Here is a 12,022-nt window from a genome sequence, read left to right as displayed (position 1 = left end):
CTGTATTAAAATCCTGTTAAACGTGCTGCTTGAATAGTTGCTTCTCTGGTGGTTTAGGTCTTCAATGCCAAGTTTGAGGCTCAACCTTAACAGCAATATGTACTATGAAACAATAATAACAATCAGGTTTATGCACCTCAAATTTGGAATTGAAGACCTAAACCTCCTGAGAAGTGATTATTCAAGTAGTTCTTTTAACAAAAAATGCCCCTTTGTGATAAAAATTTGTTGCATTTTTGTCAATATACATGGCTACCAAAAGTATTGGGACACCTGCCTTTACACGCATGACCTTTAATGGCATCCCAGTCTTAGTCTGTAGGGTTCAATATTGAGTTGGCCCACCCTTTGCAGCTATAACATGTTTTTATGGGCCTTGCTTTGTGCACTGATCCAAATCATTTGGTGGAGGGGGAATTATGGTGTGGGGTTGTTTTTAGGGGTTGAGGGAAGAAGGGAACTCTTAAGGCAGGGGTAGGCAAACTGGGCTCACCAGCTGTGGTGAAACTACAAATCCCATCATGCCTCTGCCTCTAGGAGTCATGCCTGTGATGGTCTAGGGTCTTTCAATGTCTCATGGGACTTGTAGCTTCAAGACAGCTGGAGGGCCAAGGTTGCCTACCCCTGTCTTAAGGCGTCAGCATACCAAGACATTTTGGATAATTTCATGCTCCCAACTTTGTGGGAACAGTTTGGGGAAGGCCCCCTCCTGTTCCAACATGACTGCGCACAAGTGCACAAACAAGGTCCATAAAAACATGGATAAGTGAGTTTGAGGTGGAGGAACGTGATTGGCCTGCACAGAGTCCTGACCTCAACCTGATCCAGAAGAGTTGAAGCTGTTCTAGCTGCAAAGGGTGGGCCAACTCAATATTTAATCCTGTGGACTAAGACTGGGATGCCATTAAAATTCATGGCGTGTAAAGGCAGGCATCCCAATACATTTGGCAATATAGTATATCTCATTCATTGTGTCAGTGACCCTCATTTATTTCTATACAATACATACATTCCATTAAATTTCTGTAAGGATGTAGAAAAGAAATATGCTAAAGGGAGTAAAGAAGCATTTCTAGTGTTATATATAAGAGATCATCCATGTACATATCCATGGATCTTGCTCCTTTTTTTGTTAGCCAAAGAAGTATATACACCTGTCAACCAAAGTACTATGGCCACTGACAGGTAATGTGATTGATTATCTTTTTACAATGGCATCTGATAGTAGGTGGGTTATATTACGTGGCAAGTGACCATGTTTTCCCTGAAGTTGATGTATTAAAAGCATAAATATGGGCCAGTGTAAGGATTTGAGCAATTTATACAAAGGCCAAATTGTAATTATGGCTAGTCAAAACTGCATCTCTTGTGGGATGTTCTCAGTCTGCAGTACTCAGGACTTACCAAAAGTCATCTAAGGGCCGAAAAGAGCCAGCAGCTGTCCCAGGCACCATGATGGTGCCGGAGCCATGCAGCGGCTGCAGAGAGGAGGATCCCAGCAGCTCAATACTGGATCCGTTGGCTAGATGAGTTTGCTTACTCCACAGAAGACAGTAAAATGTAAGCAGGGGGAAAGAAATGGAGGGAGAGGAAAGGCTGAAGTTCCTCTTTAAAGCTGGTCCCTATAGAAAACTGTCAGGACACACAGTGAATGGCAGTTTTTTTGCATATGGGGATGCATAGCCGCAGACCAGTCAGGGGAAATAGAAGAAGGTGACCTGGTCTGATTAATTCAAGAATGAGTTTGAGGTGTTGTCTTGGCTTCCAAATTCTCCAGATCCATGTCTAATCAAGCAGCTGTGTCATGGACTGGAAAAACAGCTCAAATCCATGGAGGCCCTTTTAATACCTCACAGAACTTAAAGGATCTGCTACTGATGGCTTGGTGCCAGATACCACAGCATACCTTCAGAGATCTAGTGGAGTCCATGGCACAATGGATTTTGGTGGGTGGTCATAATGTTATGGCTGATTGGTGTACATTTTAGGTATGCTAGGGATAAATTCCCTGTATGCAAAAAAGTCCCATTTCGTAACTTTATTGAATAAATGAAGGAAATTTGTATTGGCAGGACACCAGAGGAACACACGAGCTTTAAATGGACAGCAACAGAAAGGAAAAAGTGAAAAGTTTTTTTATTTGTAGACTCGATTACATTGCCTAGATATGTTAAATGTAGCTAGGGCAATTTAAAGTTGTGTTTTTTTTTTTTTTTTTTGTTTTGTTTTTTCCCTTTACACCTAATGCAAATTATGTTTCTTGTTGCAGATGAAAATGATGATCAGGCAATGTTTTCCATGGCTGGTCAGGCACCGGAACGATCATCTTCTACATATCAACCTGGAAATGTGCCATCATCTAATTTCACTGGTATTCAGATTCCCCCTGGGGCACATGCACCTGCCAACACTCCAGCAGAACTTCCTCCCAGCTCAGGTGGGTTATTCTGTTATATTTTGGACAGCCGAACCTCTGTTCAATGTAAATGGCAAAAAAACTAATTTTTGCATGTCTAACTCCAAAACGTTAATTTAAAGCAGAACTAAACTGGATTTAATGGTTTCCCAAAATGGGTACATTCAAGGCATGATGTGAATATCTGCCATAGGGGTTGATTTACTAAAACTGAAGAGTGCAAAATCTGTTGCAGCTGTGCATGGTAGCCAAGAAGCTTACTTGTTCAATTAAGCTTTGAAAATAAAACCTGGAACCTGATTGGTTTCTATGCACAGCTGCACCAGATTTTGCACTGTTCTGTTTTAGTAAATCAACCCCACAGTTGCTTGTGCTCTCAACCAAACTGTAAAGCCATCAAATGGCTGATGTCCTAACTGATCACACTTTTAGCACCATGCCAGCTTCATATCAAACTGATGTGTCTGTTTCCTCGACTGTAAAGGATAGGAATGTTTAGTTCCACTTTAAATTATTCCATTTGGACAGTTGCTATTTATCGATTAAAGCCTACTGTAGCTCCAGACATTCTCTTTTTTTTTTTTTGAACTGGGTCCCAATGCAAGGTGAAAATTTAAAAAATCAGCCCAGGCTGTGTAATCCAGAGTTGTCCCCTGCAGAACTTCTTTTCTGCCACAAGATGCCTTCACTCTTCTGGGTTGAATGATGCCCGGTGTCAAAAAGCATAGCCTTCCCATGTGAGGAAGTTGAGTGCGGAATTGGGCTTTGAAATGAGAAAGTTAAGTTACTTATAACCGCCTGTCCATTTAATTTAAAGATAAAGGTGGAAAGACTTCAGGAGAAGCTGACAATTCTGCCATTTTTGTTGGACTGTCTAAAAGTATTACCAAGTTGGTGTGAGGCTGTGCGTGTTTCTTTCTTGCCCAGCAGTAATCTAACAGCTGAATTTACTAAATTCTGTACACTTGCACTTTCCCTGCAACATGTCCTAAGGTAAAGATCATACGTTTCATAACCACAGTGTAAAACCCAGTGTAATCTTGTGGAATTGCATTATAGTCTCTCACCCTGAGCTGTCTAATAACCTTAAACACTCTTAAAGTTTAACTAAATGCAAAACATTTTTTTTCTTTTTGGAATGCAGTAAGGGAGGGTTATAACCCCTGTCATGTTTTATTTTTGTTTGTTTTTTGCATTCTGTGTCCCATAGAGGAAATTTCCCCTCACTTTCTGTCCTATGGCCAAAACAAATCCCTCCAAATCCCAGCATTGTCAACCAGTCAGGACTCTTGTTTAATATTCTTTCGATAAAAGGGCAACATTTCCTTTTTGTGCTTATTTTCTTTTCTCCATTTATGGTTAAATTTAGCGGTCTACTTTTATACTACTGGGTGTAGTAAACTGTAAAACAAATATTTATAGAATAATTATCCCATCCTAGCCTACCTCATTTTTTATACATATTTGATGATTATTTTCAGTTTAGCTACCTTTTAAAATTATGACCCAATTATACTTTTTTCACGTAGGTAAACCTACACTATATTACCAAAAGTATTGGGACACCAGCCTTTACGCGCACATGAACTTTAACGGCATCCCAGTCTTAGTCCGTACGGTTCAATATTGAGTTGGCCCAGGACTCTGTGCAGGCCAGTCAAGTTCCTCCACCCTAAACTCACTCATCCATTTCTTTATGGACCTTGCTTTGTGCTCTGGTCCAGATCACTTGGTGGAGAGGAAATTATGGTGTGGGGTTGCTTTTCAGGTGTTGGGCTTGGCACCTTAGTTCCAGTTAAGGGAACGCTTAAGGTGTCAGCATACCAAGACATTTGGGACAATTTCATGGTCCCAACTGTTTGGGAACAGTTTGGGGATGGCCCCATCCTGTTCCAACATGACTGCGTACAGGGGTCAAGTCCTGGGAAAAAAGTGTGTATATACATATACAGTATCTCACAAAAGTGAGTACACCCCACACATTTTTGTAAATATTTTATTATATCTTTTCATGTAACAACACTGAAGAAATGACACTTTGCTACAATGTAAAGTAGTGAGTGTACAGATTGTATAACAGTGTAAATTTGCTGTCCCCTCAAAATAACTCAACACACAGCCATTATTGTCTAATTTTGCTGGCAACAAAAGTGAGTACATCCCTAAGTGAAAATGTCCAAGTTGGGCCCAATTAGCCATTTTCCCTCCCCAGTGCCATGTGATTCATTAGTGTTACGAGGTCTCAAGTTCTGAATGGTGAGCAGATGTGTTAAATTTGGTGTTATCGCTCCCACTCTCTCATACTGGTCACTGGCACCTCATGGCAAAGAATTTACTGAGGATCTGAAAAAAAGAACTGTTGCTGTTGCTCTACATAAAGATGGCCTAGGCTATAAGAAGATTGCCAAGACCCTGAAACTAAGCTGCAGCACGGTGGCCAAGACCATTCAGTGGTTTAACAGGACAGGTTCCACTCAGAAGAATGGATCTCGTCCATCAGTGCCTGACCTCACAAATGCGCTTTTGGAAGAATGGTCAAACATTTCCATAGACACACTCCTTAGGCTTGTGGAAAGCCTTCCTACAAGAGTTGAAGCTGTTTATAGATGTAAAGGGTGGGCCAACGCAATATTAAACCCTATGGACGAAGACTGGGATGCCATTAACGTTCATGTTCGTGTAAAGGCAAGCGTCCCAATACTTTTGGTAATATAGTGTAGATTGAGAAAAAGAAATGTGGAGTTGCCCTTGTTGACCCTCAACTGAAAACAGTTGCCTGGCTATTATGCTTAACCTTTATGGCTTAACCACTTCAGCCCCAGAAGGATTTACTCCCTTCCTGACCAGGCCATTTTTTGCGATACGGCACTGTGTCACTTTAACTGACAATTGCGCGGTCGTCTGAAGTTGTACCCAAATAAATTTGACGCCCTTTTTTTCCTACAAATAGAGCTTTCCTTTGGTGGTATTTGATGACCTTTTTATTTTTTGCGCTATAAACAAAAAAAGACTGACAATTTTGAAAAAAACATTTTTTTTACTTTTTGCTATAATAAATATCCCCAAAATATTTTTTTAAAACAAATTTCTTCATCAGTTTAGGCCCATATGTATTCTTTTACATATTTCTGTTAAAAACAATCGCAATAACCGTATATTGATTGGTTTGCGCAAAAGTTATAGGGTCTAAAAAATAGGGAATAGATTTATGGCATTTTTATTATATTTTTTTTTTTTTTTTACTAGTAATGGCAGCGATCAGCGATTTTTTTTTTTTTTTTTTTTTTATCGGGACTGCGACATTGTGGCGGACAGATCAGACACTTTTGACACTTATACAGCAATCAGTGCTATAAAAATGCACTGATTATTGTGTAAATGTCACTGGCAGGGAATGGGTTAACATTAGGGGGCGAACAAGGGGTTAAATGTGTTCCCTAGTGTTTCTAACTGTGAGGGGATGGGACTGACTAGAGGAGGAGCCAGATCGTTGTTCCTACTTAGTAGGAACAGGCAATCTGTCTCTCCTCCCCTGCCAGAACAGGGATTTGTGTGTTTACACATACAAATCCCCGTTCTGGCTTCCGTGCCTGCGATCGCGAGTGGCTGGCGGCGATTGCACCCACCGGCTATGCGCATTGGATCCCCCCCCTGTGCAGTGGGTTCCTGCTTCGCCTCTTAAAGGTGCCGCCATATGGGTACGGCGATTTGCACAGCAGTGCTACTTTGCCAATGTATATCGGCGTGAGCAAGTACCCCCAAACAACAATGCAGATCAAGAAAGTCAGATAAAAGTTCTGGTCTGCAAATTTTTTTTCCTAGGTCGGTGACCTAAAGAAGAATGTCAGTCAATGTACTTATGTATATTCAATACCTGGCCATTGCCCCTGGAAGCTGTAGATTACTGAAGTAGACACCACTACTCTAGTAATCTCAAGTTGCTTCTGGGTCCAGTGATTTTTTTTTCTTGCTTCCTCTGATTGGACGAGGTAGAGAGATGCTGTCCAGTCAGAGAACACTTTGCATTCATTCAGAAAACTCAAAGCATTCTCTGAATTGCGCCTATGCTGAGTGGCCAACCTCCTGTGTTAGCAATGTAACAAGCCGGATGCTCAGCACAGGGCGTGAAAGCAAGTGGAGATGACGGGAGTAGTATTGTCTACCAGTCAGGTGTTATATATTTACATACAGGTCTAAGCTGGACCAATGTAACTATGTAAAAATATACCATGCCTGGAATTATTCTTTAAAGAGGATCAGCATGATGGCAAGGCAATTAGCATTTTAAGAAAGAGGTGCCAGAATTTGCAGATTTACTTGAATTCAGAAGATTTGGTACATATATATTTAGGAAATGGAAATATTTCACCACGTAAAGTGGTTACAGTTCAGTTTATAGTGGCATGGTGTGAACAGTGCAGAAGGATTAAAAGAAAAGTTGATGTCTGCTTCACATTTATGCATAAAAACTGAAAAGATGCACTGAATTTATTTTGTTACAGCAATATATTTATACAGATTTACAAAGTTACTTGTATGCCTAACTTAAGGTAATCGTTTTTTTGTTTGGAAACATAATACCTTAACATATATTCATGGATTTTCAGATAAAGGCGGTCTAGCTGATGTAATTCCATTTTGGGAAAGATCATTTTTATTTTGCTTTTAAATGAGCAAGGTGTTTCCTTTCCTTACCCACTGTTTATACTTTGAATCATTTAGACACATTGCAACGATCCTTTCTACAATATTTTGATTCTTTATCAGAGGGAAATCCTTCTGATATCTACAAAGAATGCTTAATGTACTAGTTCAGGTCATATTTATTTCACTTCCATTGTTAGTAAAGAGTGCCGCCCGAGTGCCTCTCTTATCATGCACGTAGTGCTACTGGCCACATACTGTAGGTAGACAAATGCATAAGAGTTCATTTCAGAGTAAAATGGTAGTGCCAAATGTGCCCTCATTGAGCCCTGTAAGTATAAAGAGAACTTTTCCAAAGGGCACACCTTACTTTTTACTAAACATAGGCTCTCACTTTTAAAGCTGAATTTTAACTATAAAAGCTTTTATCCCTACAGCTTTAGCGACCTAACTTACCAGTAATGAAGTATATCCCACGTTGTGCAGACAGCTGGGTCCTGGAGAAATCTTCACTGCAGGGAATGCTGGTCCTCTTTCTGGCACTGAACTTCTGGCGATGCAATGGTTAAAAGCTTCGGGTCTCCAGGCTGAATTTAAAGTGGTTTTGAAGTCAAGATTTTTTTTTTACCTTAATGCATTCCCTGGGGTCCACAGCTAAATCTTTTTTCGGTTTAATTCAGCCTGGAGACCTGAACCATTGCAGGGCCAGAATTTCATAGCCAGGAAAAGGACTGGCATCCCTGCAGTTTAGATTTCGCCAGGATCCAGCTGCCTGTATGACTTCGGACATACTTATGCCCTGTGCACATGATCGGACATTCCAACAACAAAATCCATGGACCTTTTCAGACGGATGTTGGCTCAAACTTGTCTTGCATACACACGGTCGCACAAAGTTGTTGGAAAATCCGATCGTTCTGAACGCGGTGACGTAAAACACGTACGTCGGGACTATAAACGGGGCAGTAGCCAATAGCTTTCGTCTCTTAATTTATTCTGAGCATGCGTGGCACTTTGTATGTCGGATATGTGTACACACGATCGGAATTTAAACGATCAGATTTTGTTGTCGGAAAATTTTATATCCTGCTCTCAAACTTTGTGTGTTGGAAATTCCGACTGAAAAAGTCAGATGGAGCCCACACACGATCGGAATTTCCGACAACACAATCCGATCACACTTTTTCCGTCAGAAAATGTGTACAGGGCATTAAAGTGTTTAAGACCAAAAAAATATATATTGATCCTGTTTCTTTAAAGCATTTCATACAGCACAGTGCTTGTGCTGGGTCATTTGGCCCCCATATCACCTGAAATACCTGGCTGATCCTGCCAGCTTCTGCCCTCCCCTTTTTAAACTGACCACGATAATCAGGGATGCTGAGCCCTGCTGAGCCCTGCTGAGCCCTGAAACCGTGGTCAGAGTGCGTGCTTCTGTCAGCTGCAGCCCTGCTCTCTGTGTCTGTGTCTCCCTCTGTCCTCCACCCCCCTCCCCTCCCTGCTTGTCAACTCCTTGATCCTCCCCTCCTGCTCTAGAAAAAAACAAAACAGTGTTTTTCTTCTATAGTTCCATCTATATATTAAGTATTAAGTTCCCCAGTGGATGTCATTTTTAAAAATATGCTGTATAATAGCATACTTCAGAGCACCTGCCGGTCTCCTCCCCTCCTCTCCACTCTTCTTGGCTGACATCAGCAGGGGTTTCCCAGCACCTCCCCCTGCAGCTATCAGATCGGGACAGGACACTAGCGGGCAGTCAGCTGAGTGCCGAACAGCGCTCTGAAGTAAGCTATTATACAGCATATTTTTTTCATATCTACTGCTATAACTTAGTGTTACATACCAGGGGGAACTATAGAAGAACATTTTTGACCTTAACAAACACTTTAATTACAGGTAAGTTAGTTCACTAACGCTGTAGGGCTAAAAATTATTTAAGGCTATACTTCAGCTTTAGCACTTTTGCCTCACAACCTGCATCTTGCTGGCTTCTTAAAGATTAATCTATGTAGACCCAATCACTGAAATTTCATGCAGTCTGAAACATGTTCATAAAAATTTATCTTAAAATATTAAAATCTTTTTTCAGGTACACAGGCTCTGCAGGGGGTTTCCCTGTCAAGTTCTAGTGACACTGCTGGGTGTCCTTATATACAGGTTTGCTGGTCCTACTGTTGCTGCTCCAGTATGAGATGTCTGTCTTTCCAGTACTGTCTGTTTTTGTTTTTGGGTACTTTTTGCATCCTATTCCCCTGTTGTCAGTCTCTGACTTAAGGGGTTATCTAGAACTTTTTAGGTCCTTGACCATCCTGTTAGGATATTATGCTAGATAGTTCTCTATCTTGATTATCTCATGAGACATTTCTACTCCTTCTTGGAGCCTTTTTCCCTTGATACCTAGGGTTGAATGTTTATGGCTTGGGTCCTCTGTTATCCGTAGACCAGCTGGTCTTACCTTAATGTGGTTGTTAACCCACTTCTACTAAATCCTCCTATCCTCTCTGTACCATTATAGTAAGTGTCCATGTGCCTGTGTTATGTAAAAAATCTGCCGGATTGTACCTATAGGCGGCTCTCTCCTCTCTCCGACTCACAGCTCTAGTGGGCGGGGCTGAGCCTTCCTGCTGACATCAGCCGGGGAGGAGGGGAAGACAGGAGAGAGAGAAGCGACAGTCAGCTGAGCGCCAGGGAGCCATGCTCATATAGGTACGGGGGGGGGGGCACGGGTACGAGCAGGGAGGGGTACACTGTCCACGGTGCCCTGATATGTTTTGGTCAGCATACAGGCAGGATCGGCTAGGTTTTTTAGGTGTTACAGGGCCAAATGACACAGCACAAGCACTGTGCTGTATAACATGCTTTAAGGGAACAGGATCTGTTTTTTTTTTTTTTTTTTTGGGGGGGTTAACAAATGCTTTAAGGGCCTTTCTTCTAGTTTTCCCTTAGGGATCTGTTTTGAGGCTAGGAATTTGTGTTGTTAGTCTGTTCTTCCCATTTGGAAATTTATTGCACAACTTGTTTGTGGTTGCATGGCTCTCAGCTTCTGTTGGTGCTGTTCAAGAAAGTCGTTCCCTTTGGTGGGGATTCTTCTTTTGACATCAGGTTGATCCTCTGTGACTTCCTCTGGAACTTTGCCTCTTTTGGTTCAGTTTCAGGCATTGATGCTTCTGGTTGTTGTTGGTGGCCTCTGATTCTATTTTTGTACAATCAGTGGCTGTTGCCCACCTCTCAGTTGATCCCCTGTTGGATGTCCCAACTATTTCAGAAGTCCTAAGTGACTCAGTGGATGATAAAGAAAAAAGTTTCATGTACTTTCCAAATCTTTGGAGGGCACAGATACCATTTGTGTGTATTGGTCTTATGTACTGCTGGCTCACAAAACTGAAGCATGATGGTTAGAGACCGGTTATACAGGGCCTGGCCTTCAACTTTTTTTTATTTTTTATGCCACAGTCCAAACCTTCTGTCGGCAGCAGCATGTAACCTGACTGCTTCACAATTCCTAAATTTCTATTTCCTCCAATGGATTAAAAAAAAAAAAAAAAAAAAAGTTTTACGGTAAGTACATGAAGGCTTAGTTCCCTCAGCCTTACCAGTTATTTGCCATAATCATCATTATTTTTAGCAATAAGAGTGTTACAGATTAGTGAATTGAAGCTAAAGTTTGCATTGCCATAAACAGTTCATGGATGAGTGCTGTACCAAGTCATTAACTTGCATCTGTAAAGCTGATCATGGTATCTGCTCATTTTTTCCTCCTGTTAGCTCACAATAATTCCAGCTTGTGTTAACCTAAAAATTGCTTTTAGTGCAGCATCTTCTGTTAGAATATCTTCATTTTATGTCAGTAAATCCTCGTATTGGTACTTTCTAAATTTTGTGTTTTGCTTTCGTTACATTTGGGGTTAGATTAAGTTATAAAAAGATGACCGAAAGTATGTTTAAGAATTCTTGAAGCATATCATAAGTAGGTAAAAAGAACATGAAGCTCTAATAAAACCATTTTTAAAAGAACACAGTATCCTGATATAATAGCAAATAAATAAAGTGTAAAGTTCTCTTCCCCCCATGGAAGCACAAGGTTTGTTCAAGTGTATATAAAATAAAAGCTATTTTTTAGTTGGAGAGAATGTGAAAAGATTAGATTCTCTTTCAGGAATACGTTTTTGTTGACCCTGTGGAGATTCGCTTTCTTTCTGCCGGCGATTGTCGCCTAAACAAAAAAGTGATGTGAAATCCAGAATATTGTATTTGTCAACTAAACAGAAGGTGAAAGGAAATAATGGGGCATTTCCTCTCACTTTGAAGAGATTTCTACAAATTTCTTGTTTTGTCTCTGGGACGGAAAGTGAGGACAAATCTCACCACTGGGACACAGACTGCAAACATACATAAAATAAATAAATCTGACACAAATTTTAATCAACCCTTAAGCTCGGTTCACACATGGGCGGCACGACTTGCAGGTCGCCTCAGCGAGGCGACCTGCAAACGACTGCCGGGGCGACTTGCGAGACGACTTCTGCATAGAAGTCTATGCAAGTCGCCCCCAAAGTAATACAGGAACCTTTTTCTAAGTCGGAGCGACTTGCGTCGCTCCGATTAGAACGGTTCCATAGCACAGAACGGGAGGCGACTTGTCAGGCGACTAGGTCGCCTGACAAGTCGCCCCAGTGTGAACCGAGCCTTATTGTGGTTTTAGATATACTTTAAAGAATAAAAAATAACCGTTGACCCTGTTAGAAATTTGGAGCTGTCCTGTTCACTTTGTGTTATTTCAAAGAATTTAATCAGCTCTTCCAGTTCTTATCTTGGACCTACCTATGTTGTGAGGGAAGAAAATAATTCTATAGTTTAGCAAAAGACTACTGTGCAGGGCTGACCCCATTTCTTGCAATTTCAGTCTAGGAAAGGCACTTTGTCGTCAGTACACAGCAAAAAATTATGGTCAGAGTAAACGGT

General features: G+C 41.1%; 1 protein-coding gene across 1 annotated transcript in view; it reads left to right on the top strand.

Moving 5' to 3' along the window:
- Positions 1-12,022, top strand: part of VTA1 (vesicle trafficking 1) — a 362,316-nt gene that overhangs the window by 265,845 nt on the left and 84,449 nt on the right. The window contains exon 6 of the mRNA XM_073627853.1: positions 2,270-2,437. Within this exon, the coding sequence (XP_073483954.1) occupies positions 2,270-2,437 (168 nt within the window). The remainder of the gene's footprint in view (positions 1-2,269; positions 2,438-12,022) is intronic.

This window comes from Aquarana catesbeiana, linkage group LG04, assembly GCF_042186555.1.
Source record: "Aquarana catesbeiana isolate 2022-GZ linkage group LG04, ASM4218655v1, whole genome shotgun sequence".
NCBI lineage: Eukaryota > Metazoa > Chordata > Amphibia > Anura > Ranidae > Aquarana > Aquarana catesbeiana.
Note: the sequence above shows the minus strand (reverse complement) of the source record. Positions and strands in the feature narration are given on the sequence as shown.